The 15,541-nt window shown below is 36.7% G+C and overlaps 1 protein-coding gene across 4 annotated transcripts in view; it reads right to left on the reverse strand.

Moving 5' to 3' along the window:
- Window positions 1–15,541, reverse strand: part of AGTPBP1 (ATP/GTP binding carboxypeptidase 1) — a 181,991-nt gene that overhangs the window by 121,220 nt on the left and 45,230 nt on the right. For 2 of the 4 annotated variants that reach the window (XM_068553274.1, XM_068553275.1), the window contains exons 3-4: window positions 10,558–10,682; window positions 2,408–2,475 (exon numbers count right to left, since the gene is read on the reverse strand). In XM_068553274.1, coding sequence (XP_068409375.1) covers window positions 2,408–2,475; window positions 10,558–10,682 — 193 coding nt within the window. Of the gene's footprint in view, window positions 1–2,407; window positions 2,502–10,557; window positions 10,683–15,541 lie in introns of those variants that run through there. The other 2 variants (XM_068553276.1, XM_068553277.1) reach the window with 2 other exon arrangements.

Genomic DNA, 15,541 nt, shown 5'->3' on the forward strand with positions numbered 1-15,541 from the left:
GTCTGTCGATGGGCATTTAGGTTGCTTCCATGACCTGGCTATTGTAAATAGTGCTGCAATGAACATTGGGGTGCATGTGTCTTTCTGAGTTATGGTTTTCTCTGGGTATATGCCCAGTAGTGGGATTGCTGGGTCATATGGTAGTTCTATTTTTAGTTTTTTAAGGAACCTCCATACTGTTCTCCATAGTGGCTATATCAGTTTACATTCCCACCAACAGTGCAAGAGGGTTCCCTTTTCTCCTCACCCTGTCCAGCATTTATTGTTTGTAGATTTTTTGATGATGGCCATTCTGACCAGTGTGAGGTGATACCTCATTGTGATTTTGATTTGCATTTCTCTAATAATTCGTGATGACTAACAGACATATAGGAGAAACTGACAATAATACATAATAGTAGAAGACTTTAACACCCCACTTACATCACTGGACAGCTCATCAGACACAAAATCAAAAAGGCAACAGTAGTCTTAAATGACACCAGAGGCCAGTTGGACTTAATAGGTATCTACAGGACGTTACATCCCGAAACAGCAGAATACATAATCTTTTCAAGTGCACATGGAACCTTCTCTAGGATAGATCACATGCCAGGCCACAAAACAAGTCTCAACAAATTAAAAGGCACATGAAAAGATGTACAATAAGGATAATTATTATAGAAGTGCAAATCAAAACAACAATGATATATCACCTCACACCTGTCAGAATGGCTATCATCAAAAAGAACACAAAAAACAAATGTTGGCGAGGATGTGGAGAAAAAAACCCATGTACACTGTTGGTGGAAATGTATATTGGTGCAGCCACTGTGGAAAAGAGTATGGAGGTTTCTCAAAACTAAAAATAGAACTACAGAATGACCCAGCAATTCCACTCCTGAGTATATATCCAGAAAAAACAAAAACACTAATTTGAAAAGATATATGCACCCCAATGTTCATAGCAGTACTATTTACAATAGCCAAGAAGATATAGAAGCAACCCAAGTATCCATAAACAGATGAATGGATAAAGAAGATGTGGTATATATATATTATATAGAATAGAGTATTACTCAGCCATAAAAAAATAATGAAATTCTGCCATTTGTAGTAATGTGGACGGACCTAGAGAATTTTATGCTTAGTGAAACAAGTCAGACAGAGAAAGACAAATATTGTATGCTATCACTTATATGTGAACTCTAAAAAATAATACAAATGAATGTATAAAGCAAAATTGGAACATTCTCACAGATACAAAAAACAAACTAGTGGTTACCAGTGGGGAGAGAAGATGGTGGAGGGGCACATTAGGGGTACAGAATTGAGTTACAAATACGAAGTTACAAATACAACGTTACAAAGTTATGTATAAAACAAATAGGCAACAAGAATATATTGTATAGCACAGGGAATTTATAGCCATTATCTTGTAATAACGTTTAATGGAGTATAAACTGTAAAAATACTGAATCACTATGCCGTACACCTGAAACTATAAAAAATATAATATTATAAATCAATACTGTACTTCAATTAAAAGAAAACAAACAAACAAAAAAAAACAGAGAATTCCCTGGCAGTCCAGTGGTTAGGACTTCACACTTTCACTGCTGAGGGCACAGGTTTGATCCCTGGTCAGGGAACTAAGATCCCACAAGCCATGCAGCACAGTCAAAAAAAAACACACACACACACACATGAACTCACTCCCTGATCATTTTTTTTCCAGTTCTACTAAGATATAATCTGACATATAACATTGTTTAAGTCTAAGGTATACAATGTACTCACTCACTCCTTATTTTTAACATTGCACTGAACAAAATATAAAATCTTGATTCTGACTATGTCTTGCTGATCCACCCCAAACTGTTATACTAGCATTGAAACTTAATTAATATTGATATAATATAGTTATTCAACCAATGTATGAAGTGAACTTAATCATAAATGTATAACTAACAAAATAAATGAGAATTTCCAATTTCAATCCTTTTTTTTTTTTTTGGCCACACCACGCATTATGCAGGATCTTACTTCCCTGACCAGGGATCGAACCCATGCCCCCTGCAGTGGAAGCGCAGAGTCTTAACCACTGGACTGCCAGGGAAGTCCCTCAATCATTTATTTTATGCTAAAGATTTATTTGCAACTAATGCTTTATTTTCTATTACCAATTAGAATGGCATGTAAAGATTTAAAATATGGTTATCATTATAATCATAGGGAAATACACTTAGAGGTTTATCTAATGTATGCTGGAATGTTTATATCCCCGTGCCAAATAATTTAAAAAAGAAAACAAACTTCCATTCATTGGCTCTACCTCTAGGATAAAAATTTTGTACTTTGTCATTTTTTTTCTCTCAGTATTGGTTGCTATTAACAGCTACATAATTAAAGCATGTCAGTGAGTTACCTCTAATGTTGACAGCAGAACTTCCATTCCTGTAGAACCTTTGGCTGTCATTTCTCTCCTTGTTTTTTCTGAAAAGTAGGAAAAAAATTTTCTTCTAAAACATGAAAGAAAAAAAATTACATATAGTTTTATCACACAGTTAATATTTACTAATATTAGATATTATATTAATTATAATTATATTATATTAGATAATATTCCCCGTGGTATACGACATATCCCTTGTGGCCTATCTTACATCAAATACTTTGACCTCCCACTCCTCACCACTATATTGTCCCTCCCTCCCTCCCCACTGGCAACACTAGTTTGTTCTCTATATCCGTGAATCTGCTTCTTTGTTATATTCACTAGTTTGTTATATATTTTAGATTCCACATTTAAGTTATATCATACAGTATTTTTTTTTGTCTGACTTATTTCACTTAGTATAATGTCCACCAAGTCCATCCATGTTGCTGCAAACGGCAAAATTTGTTCTTTTTTTATGTCTGAGTAGTATTCCATTGTGTGTGTCTGTGTGCTTGTGTGTGTATATCACATCTTCTTCATCCATTCATCTGTTGATGGACACTTAAGTTGCTTCCATATCTTGGCAATTGTAAATAATGCTGATATGAACATTGGGGTGCATATATCTTTTCAAATTAGTGTTTTTGTGGGTTTTTTGGACATATACCCAGGAGTGGAATTGCTGGGTCATATGGTAGCTCTATTTTTAGTTTTTTGAGAAAGCTCCATACTGTTTTACACAGTGGTTGCACCAATTTACATTCCCAACGACAGTGTACAAGGGTTTTTTCTCCACATCCTCACCAACATTTGTTATTTGTGTTCTATTTGATAATAGCCATTTTGACAGGTGTGAGGTGATAGCTCATTGTGGTTTTGAGCTACATTTCACTGATGATTAGCAATATTGAGCATCTTTTCATATGCCTGTTGGCCATCTGCATTTTCTCTTTGGAAAAATGTCTGTTCAGTTCTTCTTCCCATTTTTTAATTGGGCTGTCTGGTTTTTTTTTTGATGTGAAGTTGTATGAGCTGTTTATATATATTAGATATTAATCCCTTATCAGTCGTATCATTTGCAAATATTTTCTCCCTTTCAGTAGAAATGGAAACTAGATGATCCTTTTTATCACAATAAATAGAAAAAAAAGGTTGTTTTTTTGTTTTGTCAATGGTGTCCTTTGCTTTTAAGTTGAATTACGACCCATTTATTTATTTATTTTTGCTTTTATTTACTTTACTTTAGGACATGAATCCAAAAAAATATTGCTGCGATTTATGTCAGAGTGTTTTGCCTATGTTTTCCTCTAGGAGTTTTATAGTATCCAATCTTACATTTAGATCTTTAATCCAATTTGAGTTTATTTTTGTATATGGCATTAAAGAATGTTTTAATTTCATTCTTTCACATGCAGCTGTCCAGTTTACCCAGCACCACTTATTGAAGAGGCTGTCTTTTCTCCATTGTATATTTTTGCCTCCTTTTCCATAGATTAAGTACCTGGGTTTATTTCTGGCCTCTCTATCTTGTTCCATTGATCTACATGGCTGTTTTCTGTGCCAATACCATACTGTTTTGATTACGGTTGCTTTGTAGTATAGTCTGAAGTCTGGGCGTGTGATTCCTCCAGCTCTGTTCTTCTTTCTCAAGATTGTTTTGGCAATTTGGGGTCTTTTGTGTTTCCATACAAATTTTGAAATTATTTGTTTCAGTTCTGTGAAACATGCCATTAGTATTTTGATAGGGATTTCAATGAATCTGTACAATGGTTATTGTAACAATACTGATTCATCCAATCCATGAACATGGTATATCTTTCCATCTATTTTTGTCATCTTCAATTTCTTTCATCAGTGTCTTACAGTTTTCAGAGTACAGGTGTTTTGCCTTATTAGGTAGGTTTATTCCCAGGTGTTTTACTCTTTTTGATGTGATGATAAATGGAATGGTTTCCATAATTTCTGTTTCTGATATTCTATTGTTAGTGTACAGAAATTCAGCAGATTTCTGTATATTAATTTTGTATCCTGCAACTTTACCAAATTCATTGGGGAACTCTAGTAGTTTCTGGTAGCATCTTTAGGGTTTTCTATGTATAGCATCATGTCATCTGCAAACAGTGACTATTTTACTTCTTCCTTTCCAATTTGGATTCCTTTTATTTCTTTTTCTTCTCTGATTGCTGTGGCTAGGACTTCTAAAACTATGTTGAGTAAAAGTGGTGAGAGTAGGCATCCGTGTCTTGTTCCTGATCTTAAAGAAAATACTTTCAGCTTTTCATCACTGAGTATGATGTTAACTGTGACCTTATCACATATGGCCTCTATTATGTTGAGGTATGTTCCCTCTACGCCCACTTTCTGGAGAGTTTTTTTGTTTTTTTTTTTGTTTTTTTTGTTTTTTGGCTGTGTTGGGTCTTCGTTTCTGTGCGAGGCCTTTCTCTAGTTGCGGTGAGCGGGGGCCACTCTTCATCGCAGTGCGCGGGCCTCTCACTGTCATGGCCTCTCTTGTTGTGGAGCACAGGGTCCAGACGCGCAGGCTCAGTAGTTGTGGCTCATGGGCCCAGTTGCTCTGCGGCATGTGGGACCTTCCCAGACCAGGGCTCGAACCTGTGTCCCCTGCATTGGCAGGCGGATTCTCAACCACTGCGCCACCAGGGAAGCCCGAGAGTTTCTACCATTAGTAGATGTTGAAATTTGTCAAAAGCTTTTCTGCATCTATTGAGATGATTATATGGCTTTTATTCTTCAATTTGTTAACGTGGTGTATCACACTGTTTGATTTGTGGACAGTGAAGCATCCTTGCATCCCTGAGATAAATCCCACTTGATCATGGTGTATGATCCTCTTAATGTATTGTTGGATTCAATTTGCTAATATTTTGGTGAGGATTTTTGCATCTATGTTCATCAGTGAGATGGGCCTGTAATATTGTTTTTTTGTGATATCTTTGTCTGGTTTTGCTATTAGGGTAATGCTGACCTTGTAGAATGAGTTCAGAAGCATGCATTCCTCTGCAATTTTTTGGAGTAGTTTCACAAAGATAGGTATTAACTCTTCTCTAAATATTTGGCAGAATTCACCCGTGAAGCCATCTGATTCAGGACTTTGGTTTGTAGGGAGTGTTTTAATTACTGATTCAGTTTCATCACTGGTAATTGGTCTGTTCATATTTTCTGTTTCTTCCTGGTTCAGTCTTGGGAGATTGTACGTTTCTAAGAATTTGCCCATTTTTCCTAGGTTGTCCATTTTATTGGCATATAGTTGTTCATAGTAGTCTCTTATGAGCTTTTGTATTTCTGTGGTTTCAGTTGTAATTTCTTTTTCATTTCTGATTTTATCAATTTGAGCACTCTTTTTTTTTTTGATGTATCTGGTTATAGGCTTATCAATTTTGTTTATCTTTTCAGAGAACCAGCTCTTATTTTCACTCATTCTTTCTAATTTTTTTAAGTCTTATTTCATTTATTTCTGCTCTGATCTTTATGATTTCTTACCTTCTACTAACTTTGGGTTTCATTTGTTCTTTCTTTTTCTAGTTCCTTTACATGTAAGGTTAGGTTATTTGAGATTTTTGTTTCCTGGGCTAAGCTTGTATCACTACAAACCTCCCTCTGAGAACTGTTTTTACTGCATCCTATAGATTTCAGACCATTATTTTCATTTTATTTGTCTCCAGGTATTTTATGATTTCCTCTTTGATTTCTTCAGTGATCCATTTCTTGTTTAGTAACGTATTGTTTAACCTCCACATATTTGTGGTTTTTGCAGTTTTTTTTCCCTTGTAGTTGATTTCTAGACTCATAACATTGTGGTTATAAAAGATACTTGGTATGATTTCAATTTTCTTAAATTTACCTAGGCTTATTTTGTGGTCTAGCATATGAACTATCTTGGAGAATGTTCCATGTGCACTTGAAAAGAATGTGTATTTTGCTGCTTTCAGATGGAATGTTCTATATATATCTATCAAGTCCATTTGTTTAAATGTGTCATTTAAGGTCAGTGTTTCCATATTGATTTTCTGTCTGGATGATATGTCACTTGATGTAAGTGGAGTGTTAAAGCCCCCTACTATTACTGTGTTACAGTCCATTTCTCCCTTTATGCCTGTTAATACTTGCTGTATGTATTTAGGTGCTCCTATATTGGGTGTAAATTTATTTACAATTGAATTGATCCCTTGATCATCTTGTTAAGTCCTTCTTTGTCTCTTGTAATGGTCTTTATTGTCTGATACAAATATTGCTACCCTGACTTTCTTTTGATTTCCATTTGCATGGAATACCTTTTTCTGCAGGGGAAATGTTTGAAGCTAGCAGAGGTTGACTCATGAGGTTCAATGAAAAAAGCCATCTCTATAACATAAAAGCCCAAAGTAAAGCAGCAAGTGCTGATGTAGAAGCTGCAGTGAGTTGGCTACACGAAACAGCAGATTTTCAATGTAGACAAAATAGCCTTATATCAGAAGAGATGCCATCCAGGACTTTCATAACTAGGGAGAAGTCAATGCCTGGCTTCAAAGCTTCTCTCATTAGGGACTAATGCATCTCGTGACTTGAAGTTGAAGCCAATGCTCATTTACAATTCCAAAAATCCTAGGGCCCTTAATAATTATGCTTAATCTACTCTGCCTGTATTGTATCAATGGAACAATGAAGCCTGGATGATAGCACATCTGTCTACAACATGGTTTACTGAATATTTTATTTTATTTTTTTTTAATTTTTTTTTAATTTTTTTTTAATGCTATTCTTGTCTGCTTACATTCTTTTTATGTATGTATGTATGTATGTATGTATGACTGTGTTGGGTCTTCGTTTCTGTGCGAGGGCTTTCTCTAGTTGTGGCAAGCGGGGGCCACTCTTCATCACAGTGCGAGGGCCACTCTTCATCGCGGTGCGCAGGCCTCTATCGCGGCCTCTCGTTGCCAAGCACAGGCTCCAGACACGCAGGCTCAGTAATTGTGGCTCACGGGCCGAGTTGCTCCGCGGCATGTGGGATCTTCCCAGACCAGGGCTCAAACCCACGTCCCCTGCATTGGCAGGCAGATTCTCAACCACTGCGCCACCAGGGAAGCCCTTACTGAATATTTTAAAGCCCACTGTTGGGACCTACTGGCTCAGAAAAAAAGATTCCTTTCAAAATGGGACTGTTCACTAACAATGCACCTTGTCACTCTGATGAAGAGCTCTGATGAAGATATACAAGATTAGTGTTGTTCTCATGCCTGCTAACACAACATCCACTCTGCAATCCATGGATCAAGGAGTAATTTTGCCTTTCACGTCTTCTTATTTAAGAAATACATTTCATAAGGCTATAGCTGTCATAGGTAGTGATTCCTCTGATGGATCTGAGCAAAGTCAGTTAAAAATCTGTAAAGAATTCACCATTCTAGATGCCATTAAGAACATCTGTGATTCATGGGAAGAGGTCAAAACATCAACATAAACAGAAGTTTCAAAGAAGTTGATTCCAACCCTCATGGATGACTTTGAGGGATTCAAGACTTCAGAGGAGGAAATAACTGCAGATGTGGTGGAAACAGCAAGAGAACTAGAATTAGAAGTGGATCCTGATGATATGACTGAATTCCTGTAATCTCACGATAAAATATTAACAGATGAGGAGCTGTTTCTTATGGATAAGCAAAGGAAGTGGTCTTGAGATGGAATCTACTCCTGGTGAAGATTGCTGAAGTGACAACAAAGGATTTAGAACACTACAAGAACTTAGTTGATAAAGCAGCAGTAGGGTTTGAGAGGATTAATTCCAGTTTTAAAAGAAGTTCTATTGTGGGTAAAATGCTATCAAACAGCACAACATGCTATAGAGAAATCACTCGTGAAAGAGTGATGTGTGGCAAACTTCACTGTCTTATTTTAAGAAATTGCTACAGCCACCCCAGCCTTCAGCAAGCACCACCTCAGTCAGCCACCTTAAATATTGAGGCAAGACACTCCAACAGCAAAAAGATTATGACTCACTGAGGGCTTACATTTTAAGCAATAAAGTATTTTTTAATTAAGGTATGTACATTTTTTTAGACATATGCTATTGCACACTTAATAGATTACAGTACAGTGTAAACGTAACTTTAATATGCACTGGGAAACCAAAAACTTCATGTGACTCACCCTACTGCAATATTTGCTTTATTGCGGTAGTCTGAAATCGAACCTACAATATCTCTGAGGTATGCCTGTAGTTCCACATATGAACCACAGCATATATTATAAATAATTTATTATTGATAATAGCTGTATAATGTAGTTATAATGTCCCACAGTTCAGTTACATCAAAATTAATTCAACCATTCTCCATAGTTGGATATTTAAGGTTGTTTCTTGATCTTTGACTTTACCAACACTGAAATAAACGCCTCCAAATATTCTTTTATATAATAAGATTTTTATTTCACTCAGATTTCTGAGAGTGAAAGCGTTAAGTAAAATAGCAGGTGCACTTTAAGTTTTAATAAACATTGCCAGATTCTTTCCTCCAAAGTTTATAATAATTATTGTACCACCTACAGTGTATGAGAATACCCTATTTTCCATGCCTTCAACAGCACTGGATATTGCCATTCTCTAATTTCTGCCAATCTAAGTAGTGAGAAATACCTTAGTTGTTTTCATTAGTAATTCCTGACTTTTAAGAAAGTAAAGAACCTTTTCATATGTTTACTGGTTATTTGCATTTCCTCTTCTTTGAGCTGTAAATTCCTAATCTTTCTCTCTCAAATGGATAGACAACTGGATTATCCTATAAATAATGACGGGACAATCTTTCACTACTAATTTACACTGTGTTAACTATAAACAGAGTCACTGTATTATACAACCCCAGGGGGCAGTATTCAGGGGCTGGTTTCCCCATTTGTGCGTGGCAGTGTGGGGAAAAGGACAATCTCTGGTAGTGGTATGACTAGGGGCATTTTCAGTAGTGATGTTGGAGTCGGGACTTCTAGACTATGATGGGAAGAGTCTACAGTGGTGAGAGCAATTATACGCAAGTAGTATCTATAGGTTCGGAGAATTTGTCTTCTTTGTTTTGCTGGGGCGTTTTGTTTGTTTTAAGGAGTTATTTCATATGCGAATACAATGAATATACTTGGTACATCTGTCTATCTTTGCACTAATACAGTGACCATCCGTATACATTTACCTTAGTTGATAAGCACAATATTTCAATGACCTACACCTCCAGAATAATGAAATAATAAAAAAATAAATTAATTAAAATAATTGTGAATTGTCTGGATCTTAATTTTAACAGAATGCCTTCAATGTGTCACTGTTAAATATAAAGGTAGCTACTGGTTTACCCTTATTTAGAAAAAGAAAAATCAAGGTTTTTTTTTTTTTTTTTAATCAAGCACAGATTTTGGAATCTTAAATTTCTTTTTTAGCTCCTATTGAGATAATCACATGGATTTTATTCAACCTGTCCAAATAATGCTACACTGATATATTTCCTGATATTATAATTGGACTTAATTCATTAATGTTTTATTTGGGATTTTTCAAATTTAGGTTCCTGAGTGCAAAGTTAATACTTTTCTTCTCTTGTACTCTGTCAAGGTTTTGATACCAACTCAGTAGTACTACCTTCATAAAACAGATAAATTATGCCTAATTACAGATATTTATTGAACATTTTTAACATTATTTTTACATGCTTCTCATGTAAATTACATGATAATTACATGATATCTCTTATCTCTATTTCAGAGATGGTGCAGCGAAGTCCTAGAGATTCAAAACTTCCCTAAGGTCACCCATCACTGAATGACAGGGCTTGCATTTCAAAGTGGGGAACAACACTAATAACCAACATAATATCTGCCACCTTTTTGTCAACATTCTAGAAAAAGTAGTACTGGAATTAGGTGTTGTCTGAAAATTGGGGAAAGGGGGGCAGTCACACATAAGTAAACTCATAATCATTTTTTAGAAACAATGCTTTGAAGATCAATTACTTCCACAGTTATTCACTTTTCTACGTCTTGAGTCTATGGGAGAAAGTTCAATTTTTACATAAAACCATGTATTTATCAAAAGTTTGAACATTCTCAGCATCTACTTTTAAAGAATTAAGAAAGCATTCCAAAAATAAGAGATTAAAGTTCACCTTGACTCTGAGCCAGATGAAGAATTTTTGATGTAACATGTCTGGCAGTATCTGATTCTGTAGATTCAGTATTGATCTTCTCCAGCTGAGCCAGGAGTCCCACAATCCGAGAGTTATTTGTAAGGCTAAAAAAAGAATGTTACTTTAAATTAGGGCACATTCTACATCAATTGCAAATAAAATACTATAAAGATCAGTGTTAAAAACAAATCAAGGGGCTTCCCTGGTGGCACAGTGGTTGGGAATCTGCCTGCTAATGCAGGGGACACGGGTTTGAGCCCTGGTCCGGGAAGATCTCACATGCCACGGAGCAACTAAGCCCGTGTGCCACAACTACTGAGCCCACGTGCCTAGAGCCGGTGCTCCACAACAAGAGAAGCCACCGCAATGAGAAGTCCGTGCACCGCAACAAAGAGTAGCCCCCGCTCACCGCAACTAGAGAAAGCCCATGCGCAGCAACAAAGACCCAACGCAGCCAAAAATAAATAAATAAATATTTTTAAAAACAAATCAAAACAAAATTCTACCCTTCTAAAAACATTAAGCATTTACACATGTCACATTTCCTTACTCTGTGTTAGAGCTTAACATTGCTAATGTTCTGTTGATTTACGTGAGAAACATTCTATTTCAGGAAACCACAAATGTGCATTCAACCCTATCCAGCAATCTTTTATCACATTCTGACAATTCACCTTTCCGCTCTCCAAGCAGACTTTTTATACATCCTATGCTCTCCTCAAAACTCTAACCATCCCTTCTAACCCACTCCATTCTCAGTTAGTACCCTGCTTCATAACTATTATAAAATCAAACAAGAATACATTCATTTTCCCACCAACAGTTCCTTAAACCTCTCTGATTCTCTACCCACATTCTTTCTTTATTCCCATTCATTATACATTTGCACATTTGGTGCTATTCTAGGTACTGCCAACAGTAAACAAAATGAACAAAAATTCCTGCCCCTCAGAGTGAACATTCTAATGGGACAAATTAAATACATAAATAATTATATAGTATGAAGGAGGTAGGAAGCACTATGGGGAAAAGTGGGTTGTGGGAATAAAAGATGCAAGGGCACGGAAGGTTGCAATTTTAGACAGGGTGGTCAGGAAAAACTTTGAGAGGGTACCATTTAGGGAAAGGCCGGAAAGGAGTAAGAGAGTGAACGGTGCAGATACCCACAGAAAGAGCTGACCAGAAGACAGAGTCACAATCATCAAAACACCAAGGCAGGACCATGCCTGCTGTATTCAATTAAGAGTGAGATGGCCACAGCAGACTTAAAGGAGAATATCGGTAAAAGATGAGGTCAGAGTTGAGGGTTGGGTAGAAGAGAGCACAATCATTTAGAGCCTTATAGGCCACTGTAAAAACGTTGACTTTTTTCAACTAGGTGAGACGGGAAGTTTTTGAGGAGAAGAGTGATGTGATCTGACTTGCTTTTATTTATTTATTTATTATTTATTTTATTTTTGGCTGTGTTGGGTCTTCGTTGCTGCTCACGGGCTTTTCTCTAGTTGCAGCGAGCGGGGGCCACTCTTTGTTGTGGTGCGCAGGCTTCTCATTGCGGTGGCTTCTCTTGTTGTGGAGCATGGGCTCTAGGCACGAGGGCTTCAGTAGTTGTGGCTTACGGGCTCTAGAGCACAGCCTCAGTAGTTGTGGCGCACCGGCTTAGTTGCTCCACGGCATGTGGGATCTTCCCGGACCAAGGCTTGAACCCGTGTCCCCTACACTGGCAGATGGATTCTCAACAACTGCACCACCAGGGAAGCCCTGACTTGCTTTTAAAAGGCTCTCTTCGGCCGGTATGTTGAGACTCAAAGAACAATCCCTCCACTGGCATGCCTGACCCCAGCCCTTCTTGCATTCCCAATGTATTTGTTCCTTCAATTAATCCTTCTCTGATTCATCATTTAGCTCTCCCTTTCAACTGGATCATGCCCATTGGCACACAATATGATCCAGGAGCTCCCACTAGTTACCACCCCCTTTCTCTGCTACTCCTTGAAGGAAATGTCTGTACTTGACCTCTCCATTTCCTCACATGTTGTTCACTTTTTCAAACTACTAGTTTGGCTTCTGCACTCTGAGGTCTCCCCAAAACCTCCTGTGGTCACTTCTTTCCTTGTCAGATTCAGAATCTCAGCCCTATCCCAATCAGCTCCTTCTTTCTTCACTTTCTCCCTTGGGCTTCAATGGCTCCATATTCTCCTGATTTTCTTCCTATCGCCACTTCTTTTAGATCGACTCTACTGGCTCCTCCTCCAACAAACCTCTAGATGCTGAGGACCCCCCACAGCTCTATCCCCAGCCCTCTTCCCTTCACACTCTCCATTCTACTGCCCCGAGCAATCTCATCTAACCCCACAGCTGGGGGTTAGATTAAAATTGATATGCTGCCTGGCTCCTACATTCAACTCCAGCCTCAACCTGCTCCTCTTCCAAATCTTAACTTTCCCAAACTCATATGAAACCATCAGTTGCTCAAGACAAAAATCTAAACTCCCTTTCCCATGCCCAACTCAATATTAGCTCCATCTCTAAAACACCTCAAATCCATCCACTTCTCTCCACATCTCATCATTATTACTACCCAAGTCCAAGCAATCATCATTTCTCACTTGGCAATTACAGCACCCTAAATAATCTGCTTTCATTCTTGCTGCCCTCATACCGGGATCCAAACACACTGGCCTTCTACCATTTCCTTAAATATAGCAAGTTTTTCCCCAATCTCAAGGTGTTTATATTTGCTGTCCTCTCAACCTAGAGGATAATTTCTGCCAGTTCTTCATATGGCTGGCTCCTTCTCATTTCAGGTTACAACCTGAAGATGTCCCCACTTCTCCACCAGCCCTTTGGCTTCCAATATTAAAATGTGTCCAACAATGTAAGCTTCACAAAGGTAAAGACCTTGCATGTCTTATTCTATATATGTAGTATTTCGAACAGTGGCTAGCACAGAATAGGCAATACACAGCTATATTCAGAATGAACAAAAAAATGAAGAAGCATATGGAAAACAGTATATTTATACTATTTTTAGATTAACAACTAGACTCAATGCTTTAAATTTGGAGGTACTTCATCTGAAAAAGTATCTGGAGGATGAAAAAAACATACTGAGCATACTATTTAAGAATGTAACTAAAATAAAATAATACAATATTTCCTAATTTTGCAAATAGCCAGCATAGTATGGAAATGAAAATATATATCACTATGTATAAATCTCTAAATGAAAAAAACAACTCAAAATGTATACAGTATGATATTAACATAAGGTTTTAAAATATACAAATTCAATACAATATATTCTTTAGTGTGTGTGTGTGTACATATATTTTCCCCTCCCCAACAATGGTATCATTAATATGTTTGTCTATCTTTATTTTTTGTAAACTGGTAGCCGAATTTAAAGGTCTCATCTGATCAAGGCCTGATTTGGTGACATGAAGTCTTTATAAGTGGTACTGTAATCTTCCATAAGGAGGCAAACAGGGTCTGGTTATCTTACTTTTGTAATATAAGCAGTCACTGGTTACCACTGCCTAGATCCATTACTTTATTAGGAGTTGAAAAGCACTGATACTCTATCATTTCCATTCCTTCTACTTCTTAACTAGGACAACTCCATAAAAAGAAAAATCCCTTATTTAATTATCCAGAGGTATAATTCATCAAATAAAAGCAAAATAAATGCTGGATTTTTAATTTATCTTTATTTACCAGTTTTCAGAAGAATGAGTTCATTTCCAAAAGTCCTCCCCAAGTAATCAATGAAGTATTTTGATTTCATGTATCAATATGTACTCACAGATTTAAACGCATATGATACATTTTATCCACTGTAGTTATTAATGCTCAAATTGCCCCATCTTTGACCAGTGGGAGCCTCTTCATGTGGGCTCCCAAGTCCTTTTGTTATGATCCTAGTCTTTGATAGCTTCCTGGATTTCTGATATAACAAGACTATTATTAGGCCAGCAGTTCTCAGTATGCTCTACAAAACTGAGTACTTGAGACTCTTTCAGAAAATCTGTGAGGTCAAAAACTATTTTCATAAAAATACTAAGACACTATTTACCTTTGACACAGTGTTGACATTTACATTGTTGATCTTAAGGCAATGGTGGATAAAGTGCTGGCACATGATACAATCAAGACAGTGCCAACAAATTGTAGTCACTGTGTGATAACTAGCAGTCACCATGTTCTTCACCAACATGCACTCACAGTTAAAAACAAAAATGCCAGTTTCACCTATGAGTATATATTTTTTTAATATTCTGTGTGCACATAAGACATTTCAGCTGCACAATGAAATATGATGGTTGAGGGAAAACACTTGCGCGGTTGTTTAAACTGCAAGCTGAACTAGTTACTTTTTCCATAGAACATCATTTTTACTTTAAAAAAACAACTGACAATAATTATTCGCACTGGGGTATCCTGGCATACATTTTCTTGGCAATAAACAAAGTGAGTCTATCATTTCAAGGAAACAACTGATAGATTTGTTACCAATGATTAAATGTGAACTTTCAAGCAAAAATTAGAATCTTGGAAAACAAAGATCTACCATCATGACCTTGACAGCTTCCCCCTACTTAAAGAATTTTCTGAGAAAATCACTGGTGATATTAGTAAATGTAATTTTTTTAAACTGTGTAATAAACACTGTCAATATTTAGAAGGTCTGCATAACTCACTGAATCAATATGTTCCAAACACTGACCAATGTGCGATGTTACAAATTCAGACATGGGAAAAATAACCAGTCAATATGCAAAAGAGACCAATGGATTTTAATGTAAAAGAAAACAAAAAGTTCACATATGTGGCTTCTGATTCCACAGTGCAACTAACCTTTAAGAAACTACCACTTATCAAGTTTTAGTGTAATATCAAAGAACATCCACTTCAATTTGAATTTCAAACAATATGGCTTTATTTCTAAAGTATATTGTTATCATTC

Source organism: Eschrichtius robustus, chromosome 10 (genome assembly GCF_028021215.1).
Source record: "Eschrichtius robustus isolate mEscRob2 chromosome 10, mEscRob2.pri, whole genome shotgun sequence".
Classification (NCBI taxonomy): Eukaryota; Metazoa; Chordata; class Mammalia; order Artiodactyla; family Eschrichtiidae; genus Eschrichtius; species Eschrichtius robustus.